This window comes from Hemiscyllium ocellatum, chromosome 3 (genome assembly GCF_020745735.1).
Source record: "Hemiscyllium ocellatum isolate sHemOce1 chromosome 3, sHemOce1.pat.X.cur, whole genome shotgun sequence".
Taxonomy (NCBI): Eukaryota; Metazoa; Chordata; class Chondrichthyes; order Orectolobiformes; family Hemiscylliidae; genus Hemiscyllium; species Hemiscyllium ocellatum.
This window is the reverse complement of record NC_083403.1, coordinates 38,443,731-38,463,544: the sequence shown is the minus strand read 5'-3', so window position 1 is coordinate 38,463,544 and position 19,814 is coordinate 38,443,731. Positions and strand designations below refer to the sequence as shown.

At 39.6% G+C, this 19,814-nt stretch overlaps 1 protein-coding gene across 5 annotated transcripts in view; it reads right to left on the bottom strand.

Moving 5' to 3' along the window:
- The window catches only part of ascc3 (activating signal cointegrator 1 complex subunit 3), a 556,691-nt gene that overhangs the window by 503,133 nt on the left and 33,744 nt on the right, over positions 1–19,814 (bottom strand). For all 5 annotated transcript variants that reach the window (XM_060849581.1, XM_060849604.1, XM_060849610.1 and 2 more), the window contains exon 4: positions 471–1,054. In XM_060849581.1, the coding sequence (XP_060705564.1) occupies positions 471–1,054 (584 nt within the window). The remainder of the gene's footprint in view (positions 1–470; positions 1,055–19,814) is intronic.

Below are 19,814 nucleotides of genomic sequence, written 5' to 3'. Positions count from 1 at the left end.
TGAAAATGTGTTGCTGGTTAAAGCACAACAGGAAATTCGACGTTTCGGGCCAGAGCCCTTCATCAGGAATGAGATGCTGGCATCTACAAAAAGTGATGATGAACTTCAAAATGAGGTGAGCCTCAAAATGAGTTGTGCTTTAACCAGTAACACATTTTCAGCTTAAATGATAAGCTTTAACACTGAAAAATGAAATTCAAAATGAACTTATAACACTGTGATTTCTAAGTCTATATTTTAGAATATTTACACCAACACAACTGTACATATACATGCACTCACACACTCTCATGGCTTTCTCTTCTCACAGTATCTCTGAGATTAGGCTTTTGTAACTGGGTTTGCTCCTTTTTTTGAATGGAAAAACATTAAGTAACGCTACCAAAATGTTTGGAAAGAAGTTCACAAACAAAACCTGAATGACTGCAAACTACACAGTTTACGCTCTAGCTACACTTAGGCTGGCTTACCTCATTTTGAAGTTCATCATCACTTTTTGTAGATGCCAGCATCTCAAACAATGTTCCGCACAAGTCGTCTGTCATTGGTCTATCTGATGAGTCTTGTAAGGTTCTAATAATATAGCTATCGACCTCTTGCCTTAAAAATGAACCATCCACTTTGTTTGAAGATTTTAGGTCTGAACTATCAGTTGATCCATTTTTAAAATCTCCTTGATGATTGTTTAAATATTTAATATAATCTAGACTAAAATCCTTTTGGTCGTCTGTCTGCCAGTTCAAAGGCAACTCTTCTGAAGGTTCCAAAACAAATGAGTCAAACGAAAACTTAATAGTTTTACCAAAGTGTACATGAGAACTTTGTCCTGCAGGTTCATTTGCACAAAGTAATTTCTGTAATTCTTCTTCACTAAAATTTGAAGCGATTCGATATACTGCATTACAGGCAGTAGTAGCAGCTGAAGGAGGAAATGGCCCAAACATTTGTTTAACAGCTTTTGTTTCTTCATGTCCAACGTGGTCCTTATCATGAAATGTTTTGAAGAGAAAAACAGCTGCACTTTCAACAGTCTCCTGTTCATGTTCGATGCCAACTGTGAAGAAAATTTAAATTTTCACTTAAACAATTGAAATTTCAGCTGAGAGTTATACTACTATACAATTTTACTACAAATCAACAAAAATTGTGATGAACCTCAACCAAAGACTGCATTAATTGCTAATTTGTCCTTACATATGGTAAATCTTTAAATCATGCATGATGCCTAAAAAAATGCTTTCATAAAATGGCATGTTACAAAATGGATTTTCTAGAGATACCTATAAAAGACAAGAGAGTTTGAAGATCTGCCAACTTTATTTTTAATTCTTTTAATGTGCATACCAGTTCATAAAAAATGCAACTTAGATAATTCAAATTTCCAGCCATGTCACTACAACATGCATACAATTTTTAAAATAAATTTAATATCTATTGAACCCTACATTATAAAGGTCCTTGGGGTTGGTATTTTCTAATCAACCTGTACAATTATGTTATTACATATTTCTGGAGCAGGTCGGACCCAAACCTGGGTCAGAGATAAGGGCATAACAACTGCACCACAACAGTCCTAGTTCCTCAGTAGTTTCCCAGAACCAACCATGCACAGCTGTTTCATCAGGGTCCTTCCTTTCACCATAAAGTCTGAAGTTCACTGATGATTACACAATGTTCAGTATAATTCATGACTCCTCAGATACTGCACTCATCCATGTCTAAATGCAGCAAGACATGAACAACCACCAGGCTTGGGCTGAAAACTGCCAAGTAACATTTACTGTACAGAAATACCAGGCAATCAGCATTTCCTAATAAGAGAGAATCTAAGCATTGTTCCTTAACATTCAATGGCATTACTCTCACTGCATCCCCCATATCAACATCCTGGGAGTTACCGGTTTACAGCAACTAAATTAGACTGGCTATAAGTAATAAGTAACAAGGAGGCTGAGAGTTAAACAGGAGTGTGGTGGGTGGGGGAGGTAGCTGGGAATGCAACAGGCAAATGAAGGTTGGGTGGACGCGATAGGTCAGAGGAAAGGGTGGAGCAAATAGATGGGAAGACAGGTAGGACAGCTCAAGGGGGCAGTACTGAGTTGGAAAGTTGGGGGGGGGGGGGGGGGGGAGAAGGGAAATGAGGAAACTGATGAAATCCACATTGATCCCGCATGGTTGGAGGTTTCCAAGATGGAAGTGAGAAGTTCTTCCTCTAGTTGTCAGCTGGCTAGAGTTTGGCAGTAGAAGAGGCACAGGACTTGCCCATCCTTGGTGGAGTGGGAGGAGGAGATAAAGTGTTCGGCCACAGGGCAGAGGGATTATTTAATGCGTGTCCCAGAGAAGTTCCGCAAGTTGCCAGCCAACGTTGAGGAGACAAGACTCTGTGAAGGACATGCAAGTCCTGGGCCTCCTCCACCACCAAATGCTAGCTACCTGACAGCTGGAGGAAGAATGCCTCATCTTCCACTTTGGGAATATCCAACCATACGAGATCAATGTGGATTTCACCAGTTTCCTCATTTCCCCTCCCCCCACCTTACCCAGATCCAACCTTCCAATTCTGCATCGCCCTCTTCAACTGTCTACCTGTCAATCTTCTCACCTATCAACTCCATCCTATCACCTTCATCTACCTATCACATTCCCAGCTACCTTCCCTCTAGCTCCAACCCTATCCCATTTATCACTCAGCCCCCTTGGGTTACCTCCTCGTTCCTGAAGAGCTTATGCTTGAAGCTTAGATTCTCCTGCTCTCGGATGCTGCATGACTGGCTGTGCTTTTCCAACACCACACACTGATCGCCAGCATCTGCAGTCCTCACTTTTTCCTGGCTATATAAGTACCTGGTTACAAGAACAGGTCAGAGGCTAGAATTCCTACAGTGAATAACTCACCTTCTTATTTCCCAAAGCCTATTCACCATCTACAAAGGCACAGCATAAATTCACCATTTCTGAGACACAGCTTTTCAAGCCCATAACCACTTCCATCCAAATTGACAAGGGCAGCAGATACATGGGAACAGCACCACATGCCAGCTCCCTTTCATGCTACTCACCATCCTGACTTGGAACTATACCCCCATTCAATGTCACGGGGTCAAAATCCTGTACTTCTAATTGTATAACAGGTCTACCTGCAACACAACAATGACTGCAGCAGTTCAAGAAGGCAGTGCACGTACAAACAGAGAAGGACAATAAATGCTGACCCAGCCAAAGACACCCAAGTACCAGGCGGGAATAAAAAAAAATTCACAGTAAAAGGATCTGGACAAGGAAATGAGGCAAAATTAAACCAAAATCAGTAACTTTAATCACAAAATTCAAATGCTGACACGGTCAACAGCATAATTTACTGAACCCAAACTGAGAGTCAGTAAGTAGGTTACTAAGCAAGTGCTATTTGATAACACTGTTGATTGGGAGTAGACTGACTAGTGGCCTTTGTCTGGGTTTGATTTGTTCTGCTTTTCATACTTGTTGGGAATATTCCACATTTTCGGATAATTGCTACTATTTTATCTACGCTAGAACAGTTTGGCTAGGGGTGTGGCAAGTTCTGCAGCATAAGGTTTTAATACTATTGCTGAAATATTGTCAGAACCCATAATCTTTGCAGAATCCAGTACTTCAAATCACTTCTCAGTATCATATCGAGTGAATCGAACTGGCCGAAGGTCAGCAAAGGTGGAGACCTTGGAGGTTGACATGAATCATCCACTTGGGTAGTTCTGAATCAAGATTGTTGCAAATGTTTCAGGCTAATCTTGCATCCTCATGCACTGGGTTCCCCTTTTAATTAGGATAGTGATATTAATGGAGCATCTTCCTCCAGGGAGTTGTTTAATTGTCCACCATCATTGACAACTAATTTTTGCAGTACTTAAGAGCTTAAATCTGATCCATTGGATGGAGAAGCCTTTGAATATAAGTGGTCAATGTCACATCGGTATTCCTTGAAAAAATAAACTCAAACCAAAAATTACTCTGTCATTCAACAAGTCCTAACGTGACTAGTAACAGTCAAAGTCCAACAGAAAAAAAGTGTCAACAGTAGGTCACTATTAATGAATGTTTTAGCCATTATACTGTCTATTTCAGAAATGATTTCTGTTGCAGGGCAACTTAATTTCATATTTATAAAGCCAGGAGTGAACACATTTCTGTACTTTCTTGAGTAAATCGTAAACAGTGAAACTACTACTTCTCCTACACCGACTCAATACAAGATTTATGTTCTCAACTGAATCCATGCATTTAAAATGCATGAGCTTAAATGTTTACTTTACACTGCTGTTAAATATTGGTAAATGACGCTAACTCCAAAAGAAGCAAAGAAATGAACACTATCCACAATTCTTTAACTCTCCAAAAACCACGGCAGTAATTCCAAAATGTTCAATTGTTGTAACTTTACAAGGAAGGGTTAAGCAACACAAGAAGAAACAAATAGTTGTCTCAGATCCGATAATATAATGGTCAAAAAGAACACTCTTTGTTAGCAGGCCACTCTGTTTCAAAGTGATGCCTTCACCCTGCAGAGGAGCTGAGGACTATTTTTCTGTCATTTCTATAAACATTATGAACAAAACAAAGAATATCAGGTTTAAACCACTTTTCAAAAGCTTAAGCTCCAACCTGTACTTGCTTTTGCACTAAACTAGTTTGCATTATAAAATAGCTGCAGCAAATCAAAGCTCTCAAATTTGTTAATAACACAAATTGCGCTGTAGCTTAATGTGCAATATCAAAATAAATTTTCAAAACATACAGTTCAGCATAGAGGACAGTGAATACACTTTCTACAACAACAACATTTTCATGAACTTCCATAAAAACCATAAATGTTTGTATTTCACTATAACATAAAATCTACTCTTCCACATTTCCAGTTCAAACATAATAACTACTTTCAAATGATAAGTTGACCAGAGCAGCCTCAAACAAAAGCATTTTTGTCATAAATTTAATGGAAGTTGATATTAATTAAAAGTAACAAAATATTACTTTCCCTATTCAAAACTCTTATTTGAGAACGTTTAAGTTAGTAAATTTCTCTCACCCAAAATACTACCTTGTGAACAAAGATAATGGAGAAGGGATCAACACTACCAGTAGCCAGAAGGGTGCTACATAATGTGAGAACTACATAAACAGCATTAAATCATAACTAAAGACAGCATCATATCAGCATACTAAATTTAATAAGAAAGAATTGAAAATTAAAGTAGACAACTATAGCAAAAGCAAACTAAATCGCAGCTGAACAATTTATTGCCACAAACAAAGCAAACAGAATTTGTGATCATGTTTGGGCAAGCCTCAATGAAAGTGTTCATAAAGATATGCAAAAATGCTCCAAAAAATAGATTACATTCAATAACAATGCTGCCCAAAAGTGGCAAAAAAAATGCTCTTTTGCAAATTCTATGTCATTTGTGAGCCCCAAATCAAAATTGGAATGTTAGCTTCTGAGTCACTGGGCCAGATGTTTGCAGCATTATTGACTCAGATGCCCTTTAAAAACAGCACACGTGATCCATTCTCTGATTCACAATCTTTCTGACTTTTAGGAGTGCCTTTTAAGGGTGTAAGGTGGTGGTTTGGCATAAAACATGATTACGCACCCCAATTGAAAGTCCAGAAAATTTGCCCCAACCCTTGAGCATATACTCAAGGATCTCACTTCAGTGTATTGCTGATCAATGGTGCACTTTGGATGAAATGTTAAATGAAGGTGCTATTTGCTTTCTTTGCTGAAAATAAAAAGATCTCATTGCACTATTTGAAGAGGAGCTTATGGCTTCTTTGAGACAAATATTCATGCCTCAATTAACAACACTAAAACAGATTACCTGGTACTTTACATGATTAAGCATGAACTATTCCTTAAAATAAATTCTATACACAGCCTTGTCAACTCATATCCTGGGTCTGCTATTCTAGATCATAATTTTTGTCAAAAGAGTATTATGGCATTCCCTTTATACAAAAAAACCCCGTTGGTCTGCATTTGTACAGATCTATTATTGTACTCATCTATTACTGAACTCATTTTATTTGTATGTCCAATTCCTGTTTTACAATGCAATACTTCCAGTTTGCAGTTCACTATAATATAACTGTTTTCAGTGGAGAAAAGGAGATTTAGGGGTGACTTGATAGAGGTGTACCAGATGATTAGGTGTTTAGATAGGGTTGACAATGAGAACCTTTTTCCACGTATGGAGTCAGATATTACGAGGGGGCATAGCTTTAAATTAACGGGAGGTAGGTATCGGACAGATGTTAGGGGTAGATTCTTTACTCAGCGAGTCGTGAGTTCATGGAATGCCCTGCCAGTAGCAGTGGTGGACTCTCCCTCTTTATGGGTATTTAACAGGCATTGGATAGGCATATGGAGGATAGTGGGCTAGTGTAGGTTAAGTGGACTTGGGTCGGCGCAACATCGAGGGCCAAAGGGCCTGTACTGCGCTGTATTTTTTCTATGTTCTATATTCTATAAACATTTATTCCCCAAAAGTATGTACTCCTTAAAATTATATTTACTATTTTTAACATAAAATTCACCTCCCCACGATTCTCAATGTTAGAGCTCCTTAATCTTTGCAAATTAGAACCAAGTAAAAAAGCTACTCCAAATTGTGAAAAGGGAGAAATGGACAGTGGGTTTTGTGTGCAGGCCACAGTGAGACAACATCTGGAGAACAGAGTGCAGTTTTGGGTCTCTTTATCCAAGGGGATGGCAGGACTGACGAATGAAAATAAGCTGGATCAGTTAGGACCATGTTCACTCGAGTGTAGGAGATTGAGAAGGATCTCACAGAAACAAATTTCTAACAGGAAAAATATTCCTAATGACTAGAAAGTCCAGATTTGCAGCACAGTCTAAGGATATGCAGTCGGCGATTTATGACGGAGATGAGGAGAAAATGTCTTCATCCAGACAGTGGTAAGCCTGTGGAATTCTCTGCCACAGAAAGCCGTTGAGGCCAAAAGTTTGAGTATTTTCCTGAAGAAGTTAGTAATAGTTCTTGGGGCTCAATGAATTAAAGGATATGGGGAAAAAGCAGGAACAGGGTATTGAGTTGGATCATCAGCCAGAGTCACATTGAAATGGAGAACCAGACTCAAAAGGACAAATAAAAATTAGGAGCTGGAGTAGGCTATGTTGCTATGGAATCCTTGCTCCTGTCCTCAAATCCTCTCACTACAAAGGCCAAACATGCCATTTGTCATCTTCATCACCTGCTGCATCTGCATGTTTAAATTTTAGTAACTGGTTTACAAGGACACTCAACTGCAAATGTGTTGCTGGTCAAAGCACAGCAGGCCAGGCAGCATCTCAGGAATAGAGAATTCGACGTTTCGAGCATAAGCCCTTCATCAGGAATAAGAGAGAGTAGCCAAGCAGGCTAAGATAAAAGGTAGGGAGGAGGGACTTGGGGGAGGGGCGATAGGTGGAAGGAGGTCAAGGTGAGGGTGATAGGCCGGAGTGGGGTGGGGGCGGAGAGGTCAGGAAGAGGATTGCAGGTTAGGAGGGCGGTGCTGAGTTGAGGGAACCGACTGAGACAAGGTGGGGGGAGGGGAAATGAGGAAACTGGAGAAATCTGAATTCATACCTTGTGGTTGGAGGGTTCCCAGGCGGAAGATGAGGCGCTCCTCCTCCAGCCGTCGTGTTGTTATGTTCTGCCGGTGGAGGAGTCCAAGGACCTGCATGTCCTCGGTGGAGTGGGAGGGAGAGTTAAAGTGTTGAGCCACGGGGTGATTGGGTTGGTTGGTTCGGGCGGCCCGGAGGTGTTCTCTGAAGCGTTCCGCAAGTAAGCGGCCTGTCTCACCAATATAGAGGAGGCCACATCGGGTGCAGCGGATGCAATAGATGATGTGTGTGGAGGTACAGGTGAACTTGTGGCGGATATGGAAGGATCCCTTGGGGCCTTGGAGGGAAGTGAGTGTGGACACTCAAGTCCATTGCACCTCCTTCTTTCCAATCTAATCGCCATTCAGAAAATAGTCTGCCTTCCTGTTTTGCTACCAAAGTGGATAAGATCACATTTATCCATATTGAATTTCATCTGCTATGCATTTGCCCACTGACTCAACTTATCTAAATCACATTAAGGAGGCTGCAGAGATGCTTTAGAGGTCACACACTCACCCAGCTTTGTGTCATCTGTAAACTTGGAGATATTAGATTTAGTTCCTTCATCTAAATCATTTATATATTGTGAATAAATGAAGTGCAAGCACCAATTCCTGCAGTATCCAACTACTAAAACTACTGCCACTCAGAAAAGGGCTCAATTATTCCCATTCTACCTTCTATCTAGCAGCCAATCAGTTCTCTATTCATGTCGGCACACTACCTCCAATCCCATGCACTTTAAATTTTCATGTTAATCTCTTTGAAAACCTTCTGAAAGTCCAAATAAACCACATCCACTGGCTCCCCTTTAACAACTCGACTGCGTACATCTTCAAAACATTCCAGCAGATTTGTCAAGAAGATTTCCCTATTGTAAATCCATGCTAAGTCTATCCAATCCTTTCACTGTTTTCCAAGTGCTCTGCTATTATACTTTATAAAACACTCTAGCATTTCCCTTGTACCAATGTCAGGCACAGCTGTCTAAAATCCAAATTTTCTCTCTGCCTCTTTTTTTTTAAATCATGGAATTACATCAGCTATCCTTCAATCCATGGAACCCTTCCAGAGTCTATAGAATCTTGAAAGATAACCACCAATGCATCCATTACTTATAGCATCATTCTTTAAATACTCTGGAATAGACATTATCAGCTCTCGGGATTTGTTGGCTGTTAATCTCATTTACCTGAGCACCATTTCTCTCCTTAAATAGATTTCCTTTAGTTCCACCCTCTCACTAGACCTGGTGTTCCCCAATATTTGGGGGCATCATTCATGTTCTCCTCTGTAAATACAGAACCAAACATGTACTTAATTGACCTCCCATCTCTTTGGTCCCCATTATAACTTCTCTAGTTTCTGACTGTAAGGGGTCTACATTTCTCTGTATTAATCTTTTTCTCATCATATTGTAAAGGTTTCTATAAGTTTGCATGTTCCCCGCAAGCTTACTCTCAGATTCTCACCCCAGTCTTAATCAATCCCTTCGCTCTCCTTTGCTGAAATCTAAATGCTCCCAATCCTGAGGTCTGCTGCTTTTTGAGACTAATTTGCATGCTCCTTCCTTGGGTCTAACACTACCCCTAATTTCCCTTTATAATTAGGCCAATTTTAGCAATTCCTCCATGCGCTCTTTCAATGCTTTCTATTGCCACTGACATCCCTTTAAGTAACCTTCACCACTTTATCATAGCCAGATTACACCTCAGAATATTGCAATTTACTTTGATTCAGCAAGGTGAAGGTAGAATTACCATGGAACTACCACAGCACAAGGCTGCTCTCTCATTTAGGCAGCTAGCAGTGGTTTAATCTGACAGTCACCATGCCTCATGAGAGATGAGACTTTGAGAATGAAATTCTTTTGTGGTAACCACAGCCAGTGCAAGAATTGAACCCAAGTTGCTTGCATCAATCTGCATTACCAGCCAGCCAATTGAGCTAAGTGATCCCCTGTAAGTAGATTCTGGATCCAATTCTCAGAACTATTGTGATATGGTTGATTCTATCATATTTTGGTCACTTTTCTCCAAGTAGCCTTGCACAGCTCAATTGATAATTAGATTAAATTACTTTGTATGGAAACAGGCTCTTCGCCCCAACAAGTCCACACCGACCCTCCGAACAGCAACCCACCCATACCCATTGCCTTACATTTACCCCTTCACCTAACACGATGGGCAATTTAGCATGGCCAATTCACCTAACCTGCACGTTTTTGGACTGTGGAAGGAAACCAAAGCACCCGGAGGAAACCCACGCAGACACTAGGAGAATGTGCAAACAGTTGCCTGAGGCGGGAATCGAACCTGGGTCTCTGGCGCTGTGAGGCAGCAGTACTAACCACTGTGCCACCCTTTTATTATTCTTTTTTCATCACAAAACCCAGTCTAGGATGACCTGTTCTCTACCAAAATCAGAAATTAGTTGAGAAACTCAGCAGGACAGTAGTATCTGTGGAAAGAAAGCAGAGTTAATGTTTTGAGTCCAGTGACCAGCTCAGTTCCAAAGAAGGGTCACTGAACCGAAACATTAACTCCACTTGATCCCCACAGATGCAGCCTGCCGTTTTTTCTCCAGCAATTGTCTTTTTATTTCATGGCTCCAGTTCTTTGTTTCATTTTATTTACATGCTCTCTAGTTGGTTCCTCAATATATTGAGGAAACCATTCCATATGTGCACCTCCTCCTCTGTATTGTCACTGATTTAATTTGCAGATTAACGTTACCCAGATTTATAACTGTACCTTAAGTGTGTACATTTCTAATTTCTTTTATAATGCCTTCTCCAACATTACCAATATAGCTTGGGGTGTATATATATACACACTCACACACACAATTATTTTCTGCCCTTTTGTATTTCGAAGCTGTAACAATATACATTCCACTTCTCCAGAGCCAATACCCTTCCTCACTTGGGCATTGGTTTCCTCTTGAACCAGCAAAGCTACCCCGCGTTCTTTTTCTTTTTGTCTATTCTTCCTAAAAACAGAGTACGCCTGGACATTGAGTATCCATCTCTGGTCATTTGCCTCATTTCATGTTCTGTCTTTTCTTTTCACCCTTGTTATCCTCTTTTCTGTCTCCCTGCATAGATTCCCATTCCCCTTCCATTTTAGGTTAAACATTTCCCAACAGCACTAACAAAAACTTCCCTTCCAACAATCAGTTCTGGTCATTACAGAAGCACCCGTCTCTCCTAGAATATTTAGTGCATTGCCATGAATAAGCTCCTCCTGATTAGTCAGCCTCATAGGTCTTAGTAAAGATAATACCACTGTTAAGCAGTAGCAAATATGCTGTGGACCAATGTCAATTTTTTTAAAAATCGAATGAAATTCAAAACAGTTAATAAACAACACTAATTTTCCTGTTGTCTCAACTTGGAGATCCATCAAGCTCACAGATGCTGGTTGATTTTTCAGCTGTGAACTGCACACCTGCCTACTTGGTACCTTTTCAACTAAGTTTGGATCAATGCTTTGACTATAAAGCCCTGGGAGACAATATAATTCATTCGAAACTCAGTTTTCCTAAGTAATGAAATCCTTTCAAATTCCTCAAGGAGACCGCAATGCCTGATGACCATTTCCCAAAATCCAAGGTCAGGTTCATAAATCGCCTTAAATCCGGCAAAAGCCCCGTATCATACTTAGGCCAAACAGTAATATCTGAACACAAGTATGACTGAAATTTATAGGCAGTTTGGGGTCATTTTGTGGCCTATGGTAATGTCAGCCTTGACCCATTTCCTGAAAAAAAACATAATTTAGGCAAACCTGAGTCTGTTACCAGCCTGGAAAGCCCCTTATGACTAAAGCTCCTCATTCCTTGAGCCCATCGGCTATAGTTCTTTTCTTTCCAGGAGGAACTAGACAACATGTCTTATCTAGAACTAATAGACCAATAAGAAGTTAATATAAATCATTGAAAACATTACATTGAAAACATCAATTTTGGAATACAGGATTCAGCTTACCTGGCAGGAGGAGAATTAGAAATGCTCAGTAAACCACAGTCAAAGTAGTAGAGTCGAGCAATTTCATTGAGGGATTTAAAGAAAGGTAACATTTTCAAATTGGGGACAGTGAGCTAACAAAAGTCAGAGAAGACATATCTGATTAATACATGGAACTTTAATGTAGGTTAGGATACAGGATACAGAGTTCTGAATGAATTTAAACATGGAAAGCCAGAAAAAAAAAGTGAAAACAAAATCTAATTTGACTAGGTGTTTTGACAGTGCACAGATGATGACATTTGTCAGAACAAATTATTGCAGATGCTGGAATTTGAACAGAAAATTTAAAAAAAAGCTAGTGATCACAGCAGATCAGTCAGTACCCATGGAGAGAAAGCAAACTAACATTTCGAATCTAGATGACTTTTCATCATCTAGTCTCAAAATGCTAGCTTGCTTTCTCTCCCTGGATGCTGACTGACTCGCTGGTGATCTCCAGCACTTCTTTTTTTAAGGACATATGTAGCTGAGTTAATAAAGTAAAAGAACTTTTGATGATTTAATCCTAGGACACAGATCTTGTTTTGCTGGTTGGAAATAAAAATGTGTTATAACTTATGGAATTATATCACTATTTTGTTGAGCCATCACTAAATAAAGGCATTTATAAAGTTATGAGACAGGTATGAACACAAATCTTAATGGTGGCATTAATTATCACCACTCTTTGAAGAGGAACAATATGATAATTGACTTTTATTCAAGAGCCTGGTAAGACTCTAATCTTTTAGCAAGTCAATCTTAGCTCCTAAAACTATATCACTGCAGTTCAAGGACCACTTATCATATTTTTTCTTACACATAATTAATTTTTACAGTCTTCCAGGACTTAATTTAATGTGCAATAGCATATGACTAGAGAATCTTTTTCCAATCCCATAATCAGTAACAAAATGTCTCCATCTGAATTTTTCCTTCTTTCCCCGCCATTCAATCCAGATTTTATGAATTTAGTCTTCAAACATCACATTGGTCTGATAGCATGAATTTATTAACAGATTTATTCGGTCAGATTCAACTACATTTACTTTCTCATGCTGACATTTTCAAAAAGACTTGTTCAGATATTTGAAAAGGCAACTCAGCAGATGGTGGATTTATATGGGAATATCTACACTGGCATGAATGCCATACCTCCCTTAGATATTCCAATCTGGTTCACAAGGAAAAAGACAATACTAACTCTTTCTTTTTGTACATTTAAAAACAGAAGTACTCCAGCCTCTGCACCATTCAGCAATGACAGCACTCACAAAGCATCATACAGCACAAGTTGGACCAAAAGGTCTTTTTCCATACTGTACATCTCTAGGACTCTTTGTTGGAATCCCAAAATTGTTACACTGTTAAAGGAGATCATTCAGCCAACTATGTCAGCCCTGGTTCTGAGTTAGCATTACTATAGTGCTATTCTCCTGTCTTTTCCACAAAATCCTGTACAGTAAATAGAAATAATCATGTGATGCCCTCTCTAATCCCTCGCTTGAACTTGCCACCAACACACTTCCAAGCAGAGTACTCTTACACTCTGTGTCATACTTACTGAGTGAAAAAGGTTTTTCTCTCCCACATTGCATTTGCTTCTTTTGTAAATTACTTTAAATCTATGCCCACTGGTTCTCAAATCGAGTGGAAAAGTTTCTCTACATTTACTCTGTCCAAATCCTTCATGATATTGAAAACTTCTTTCAGATCTCCTCTCATCCTTTTTTCTCAAATCATCTCTAAATCTCCTATTCCATACCTTAAAACTCTCGTCACCGAGCAACTGACCCCTCTACTAAGGGGGTACATTTCTCCCTATCTACCTTGTCTATGCCATTCATAACACTGTACACACCAATCAGATTCCAACCCTTGCACCCTCAGCCTTCTCCATGGAAACCAATCCCTGCATTCCTAGTGTTTCTTAATCGTTCGATCTCTCCATTATCCTGATGAATCTCTTCTGCATCCTCTTTAATGCAATCACATCCTTCCTATAGTCTAGTGCATAGGTAACTTATTGATTCTGTCCTGCTGCCTTCAAGGTTCTTTGCTTATGAACACCAAGGTCACACTGCTCTTTTGTGCTCCTAGGGTCCTACCATTTAGCATTTCCTCCCATGCCTTGTTATTCCTTCCAAAATGTATCACTGTACTTTTCAGGATTAAATTTCCATTTGTCCCTTCTTAGCCCATTCAGCCAACCTGATAGAATGAGCCGGAGGTCTAAAGCTTTCCTCCTCACTGTAAGCCATCCACCCAATTTTCATGTCACCTGCAAATTTTCTGATCACACCTCCTGCCATGGAGATATGTTGTAACCTGTCTGAAGAACGTTGATTAAAATAACTAAAACATTATTTTACATGGAACCAAAGTTAAAAATCTCTCAACACCAGGTTAAAGTCCAACAAGTCTATTTGGAAGCACTAGCTTTCGAAGCACTGCTTCTTCACCTGATGAAGCAGCAGCATTTGAAAGCTAGTGTTTCCAAGTAAACCTGTTGGACTATAAACTGGTGTTGTGTGATTTTTAACTTTGCCCACCCCAGTCCAACACCAGCTCCTCCAAACGATGTAAGATAGACCTCTGAAACATGAACAACTAGGTCTTAGCTGAACAAAAGTGGATATTGAAGTCCTGATATATAAAATAATTATCCTCTGGAATCCAGACATTTGTAAGCATCTGGAGTTGTTTTAAAATGTTGTACAGACAACAAATGATGTAATAATTTTGATGATGAATATTCTCTATTAAAAAATGTATGTCTGCTGCTGCTTATCTGGGCTTGCAAATAAAGAATGACCTCAGAGAGCTACTCAAGCAGGATGATGTCGTCTCCATGCACTTCACAAAGCTTTTGACAAGGTGTTCAAACACATGCTGATTAAGCAGCTCAGGGCAATTTGGCACACTGGATCCAAGATTTTCATTTCTAGATCATTCATGTGTACAACAAACAGCAAAGGTTCCAGCACCAAGTCCTGCAATTTGTTACTGGGCATGGCTTTCAGTTGCAAAAGCACCCTTCATCCATCACCCCCTTTCTGCCACTAAACAAATTTTGGATCCAGTGTGCCAAACTGCCCTAAGCTTCTTAATCAGCTGGTGTTTCAACACCTTGTCAAGAGCTTTGTGAAGTCCAGGGAGACTACATCATCCTGCTTGAGTAGCTTCTCTAAGGTCATTATTTGCAAGCCCAGATAAGCAGCAGCAGACCATAACAGAGACATACATTTGTTAAACAAAGATTATTCACAATCAAAAATGTTACATCATCTGCAGTTGTCTGTACAGCGTTCTAAAACAATTCCAGATGCTTACAAGTGTCTGGATTCCAAAGGATAATTATTTTATATATCAGGACTTCGTTATCCACTTTTAATCAGTTAAGATCTAGTCATTCATATTTGAGAGGTCTATTCTACATTGTTTGGAGGAGCCGGTGTTGGACTGGGGTGGACAAAATTAAAAATCACACAAACACCAGGTTAGAGTCCAACAGGTTTATCTGGAAGCACTAGCTTTCAAAGCACTGCTTCTTCATCAGGTGAAAAATCAGTGCTTCGAAAGCTAGTGCTTCCAAGTAAACTTGTTGGACTTTAACCTGGTGTTGAGAGATTGTTTCCATGTAAAATAAAGTTAAAAACATTTTGGTTATTTTAATCAACGCATTCAAACAGGTTACAACATACCTCCATGGCAGGTGTGACTTGAATCCAGACCTGCTGCCCAGAGGTTCGGACATTACCATAACAGGACAAGACAAGAGATTTTGACATACATGGCGGCTATCTGATTCTGAGTTGGGACATAAACTTAGATTATCTGGCCCAGATTACCACTGTGCCACACATTTTACAGCAAGATTTTTTTTTTCAAATTCTCCTCATTTTGTTTTGTTCATCTCCTTCAAGACTCTGTTTATTTCTTCGGTTTCCTCCTCTATTTGAAAGCATTTGGATAAAAAAAAACTGAGCCATGAACATGTTGAGATGAATAATTTTTCTTTAAATGAACAATTCATCTATCGTCATAATCACTGCCCGAATTTTGTACTGGCAGCATAGATGGTAGTTACCAATGGGGATATTATGGAATTCCCATTATAACAGATCTGAAGAATCGTTCAGGAAAATTTAAAAAAAAACTTTCCACTGGCAATTCCTCTACCCTTGGAATCTTCTGAAAGCATCCACTTAATTTGGAGACTTTGGGAGGGTTCCAAATGAATTAACAGAAATAGTTAATTTCTATTAAATATGTAGTCTGACTTCTGAATAACTATTCAGCAAACCCCAAACTTACTTTACACACCCCACAACTCCTCCACCTCCAACACCCCAACTCAGGAACCCCTTTCTAAAATGCCCGCTAGACCCATCCCAACCCAATTTCTTCCCATGCCAGGAAGAAACTAACATTCCTTCTCCCCACCCCTTTGGATGCGACATGAACCCACCAGACTCCATCCAGCCACATATTTCGCTTCTCCATTAACCCCAAACATCACTGTGTATCCACACCGCAATATGGCCCACCATCATCACACTGCACCCTCCACCATCCAACACTTGAATGACCTGACCTCCTCAGAGGATGTAACTGGATTCACCTACAACAGACCCAAATCCCTCACAATAACAACCACCCACTAACCCTCCCTCTCGCATCAACCCTGCTGGGCAGATTTCACCCACCCATTCTGACTTATCTATTACTTATCTTGCACCCTGGCACCCTATCCCTTAACCATCTGTCATCCCACCCCAATACACTACCCTTCCAGCATACTAATATCACATCTTCTTTCCATTCTTATAACAGCAGCTGTGAGCACCTCGACATTTAACAAAAAAAAGGGCTGGGTCACAGTGGTTAAACAAAAAGTGCGCGTAGTTGGAGTTTTTCTGACAGTTCTGAGTTATGAAGAAACTGCCCAAAGGGAAGCAGGGCTCAAAATTTCTGAGAGAGCCCAGAGTGAAATCACTCAGAAATGCAGAACTTCCTTACTTTCTAAAATATGGCCAGAGTGGCAATCTACACTAGATTGTCATGTCTTGTAAAATCTGGCCCTAAATTCTTTATTACTATTTTCTCTTTGTTGTGTATCAACATTGTTCCTTAATGTTAAAGTTTTAAAATAGTGGATTTTATGGATATTACAACCCTTTTTCAACATTAATATTACAATCTTTTTCAACAGAATTACTTACCTAGTTTCATTAAGAGGTGCTATATATGTGCAAAACATTGCAATTAAATTTCTTTTCATGAAGGCGCATTTTAGGATTACATAATCTATTATTTTCAATGTACTAATAATGCCTTAGGTATCTTTCAAGAAATAATATTCCATTTTTGTGGAGAAGGAAAGCACAATAGCAAGTTTGCTATTTATAATGCAATTGCTAAACATGAGCTTATTCTTTTTATAATACGACTGATGTTGAAGGTTAAAGTATCTCACTGATCAGTTTAAAATAGTTACAAAAGACATTATTTGTCTGCATGTGGACTGCGAGTATTTAAATTTCAATTCACCTCCTATATAAAAGTATATGACTAAAAGCCTTTTAAAACACTGTCCCTCAAGTTCCATACATCTGGAAACATAAGTCTACTGCTTGACCTCAGAGCCAATATTGACAAAGTAGCTTTGACAGTAATACTGATACAAAATACATGTCACCTTGACACATCATGATCTCAGATGAAATATCCCAAAATAATTATTTTAGAAAAGAATAAAAAAAAGCCACCTATTAAGCTTTGTACACTTGATGTAATTAAAGAAATGCATAGTAAAGGAATCTACTGAATGGAATATACAAAATAAAAATTTTGAAACTATAAATCTTTTATAAAAAGTCAAATAACCTTGATTTTTTTTTAAAAAGAGGCAGTGCATAGAGATGTACAGCATGGAAACAGACCCTTCGGTCCAAATTCCATGCCGACTAGATATCCCAACCCAATCTAGTCCCACCTGCCAGCACCTGGCCCATATCCCTCCAAACCCTTCCTATTTATATACCCATCCAAATGCCTCTTAAAATGTTGCAATTGTACCAGTCTCCACCACTTCCTCTGGCAGCACATTCCATACACGTACCACCCTCTGCATGAAAAAGTTGCCCCTTAGGTCTCTTTTATATCTTGCCCCTCTCACCCTAAACCTATGCCCTCTAGTTCTGGACTCCCTGACCCCAGGGAAAAGACTTTGCCTATTTACCCTATCTATGCCCCTCATAATTCTGTAAACCTCTATAAGGTCACCCCTCAGCCTCCGACACTCCAGGGAAAAGAACCCAAGCCTGTTCAGCTTCTCCCTGTAACTCAGATCCTCCAACCCTGGCAACATCCTTGTAAATCTTTTCTGAATTCTTTCAAGTTTCACAATATTTATCCAATAGAAGGAGACCAGAATTGCACACAATATTCCAAGAATGGCCTAACCAATGGCCTGTACAGCCGCAACATGACCACCCAACTCCTGTACTCAAAACTCTGATCAATCAAGGAAAGCATACCAAACGCCTTCTTCACTATCCTATCTACCTGCGACTCCACTTTCAAGGAGCTATGAACCTGCACTCCAAGGTCTCTTTGTTCAGCAACACACTCCAGCACCTTAAGTGTATAAGTCCTGCTAAGATTTGCTTTCCCAAAATGCAGCACCTCGCATTTATCTCAATTAAACTCCATCTGCCACTTCTCAGTCCATTGGCCCATCTGGTCCAGATCCTGTTGTAATCTGAGGTAATCCTCTTCGTTGTCCACTACACCTCCAATTTTGGTGTCATCTGCAAACTTACTAACTGTACCTCTTATGCTCGCATCCAAATCATTTACGTAAATGACAAAAAGTAGAGGGCACAGCACCGATCCTTGTGGCACTCCAATGGTCACAGGCCTCCAGTCTGAAAAACAACCCTCCACTACCACCCTCTGTCTTCTACCTTTGAGCTAGTTCTGTATCCAAGTGGCTAGATCTCCCTGTATTCCATGAGATCTAATCTTGCTAATCAGTCTCCCATGGGGAACATTGTCGAACGCCTTATTGAAGTCCATATAGATCACATCTATTGCTCTGCCCTCAATCTTCTTTGTTACTTCTTCAAAAAACTCAATCAAGTTTGTGAGACATGATTTCCCACGCACAAAGCCATGTTGACTATCCTGAATCAATCCTTGCCTTTCCAAATACATGTACATCCTGTCCCTCATGATTCCCTCCAACAAATTGCCCACCACCGAGGTCAGGCTCACCGGTCTATAGTTCCCTGGCTTGTCTTTACCGCCGTTCTTAAACAGTGGCACCATGTTAGCCAACCTCCAGTCTTCCGGCACCTCACCTGTGCCTATCGATGATACAAATATCTCAGCAAGATGCCCAGCAATCACTTCTCTAGCTTCCCACAGAGTTCTTGGATACACCTGATCAGGTCCTGGGGATTTATCCACCTTTAACAGTTTCAAGGCATCCAGCGCTTCCTCCTCTGTAATCTGGTAATTTTGTAAGATGTCACCATCTATTTCCCTACAGTCTATACTCTCCATATCCTTTTCCACAGTATCAAACATTGCAAACAAAGTGCATTGCTTTCTGTTTGCTAAGGGGTTCAAAACAATAACTGACCCATTACTACATAGCATTTATCTGCTTAACAACTTAAAAGGTCTTTGTCCTGTTGTAGCACAACTTTGGCCAGAAGAAAACACGTTACATTATCAGTTAAAGACCCACAAACTTGAATTTTAAAAGTTCCACCTTGCTGCCTTTGCTGATTATCTAGTTGTACTGTGGTAACACTCTTGCATACTTACTGTAGAAAATCAAAAGTTTTTGCAACCATTGTTGGCCCATTTAATCATAAAAGGCATCATAATTATACAGAAAACAAATTAGGAACAGGATTCGGAATTAAGAACTTATCTTGTTATTGGCAAAATATGTGCATGAATAAACAAAAGAAATGTCGAAGAACAATTAATTTATTTGTTATCTACTAATGAAGATTGAATAAACAGGAGAAAAATTTGAAAACAAGTTAGTTAATAGACATTGAAAAAAATTATGAAGCATCACAACGTTGACCAAGTATCTCATATCATTGTTTTAAAAACAATGATGCATATATTTTCGTG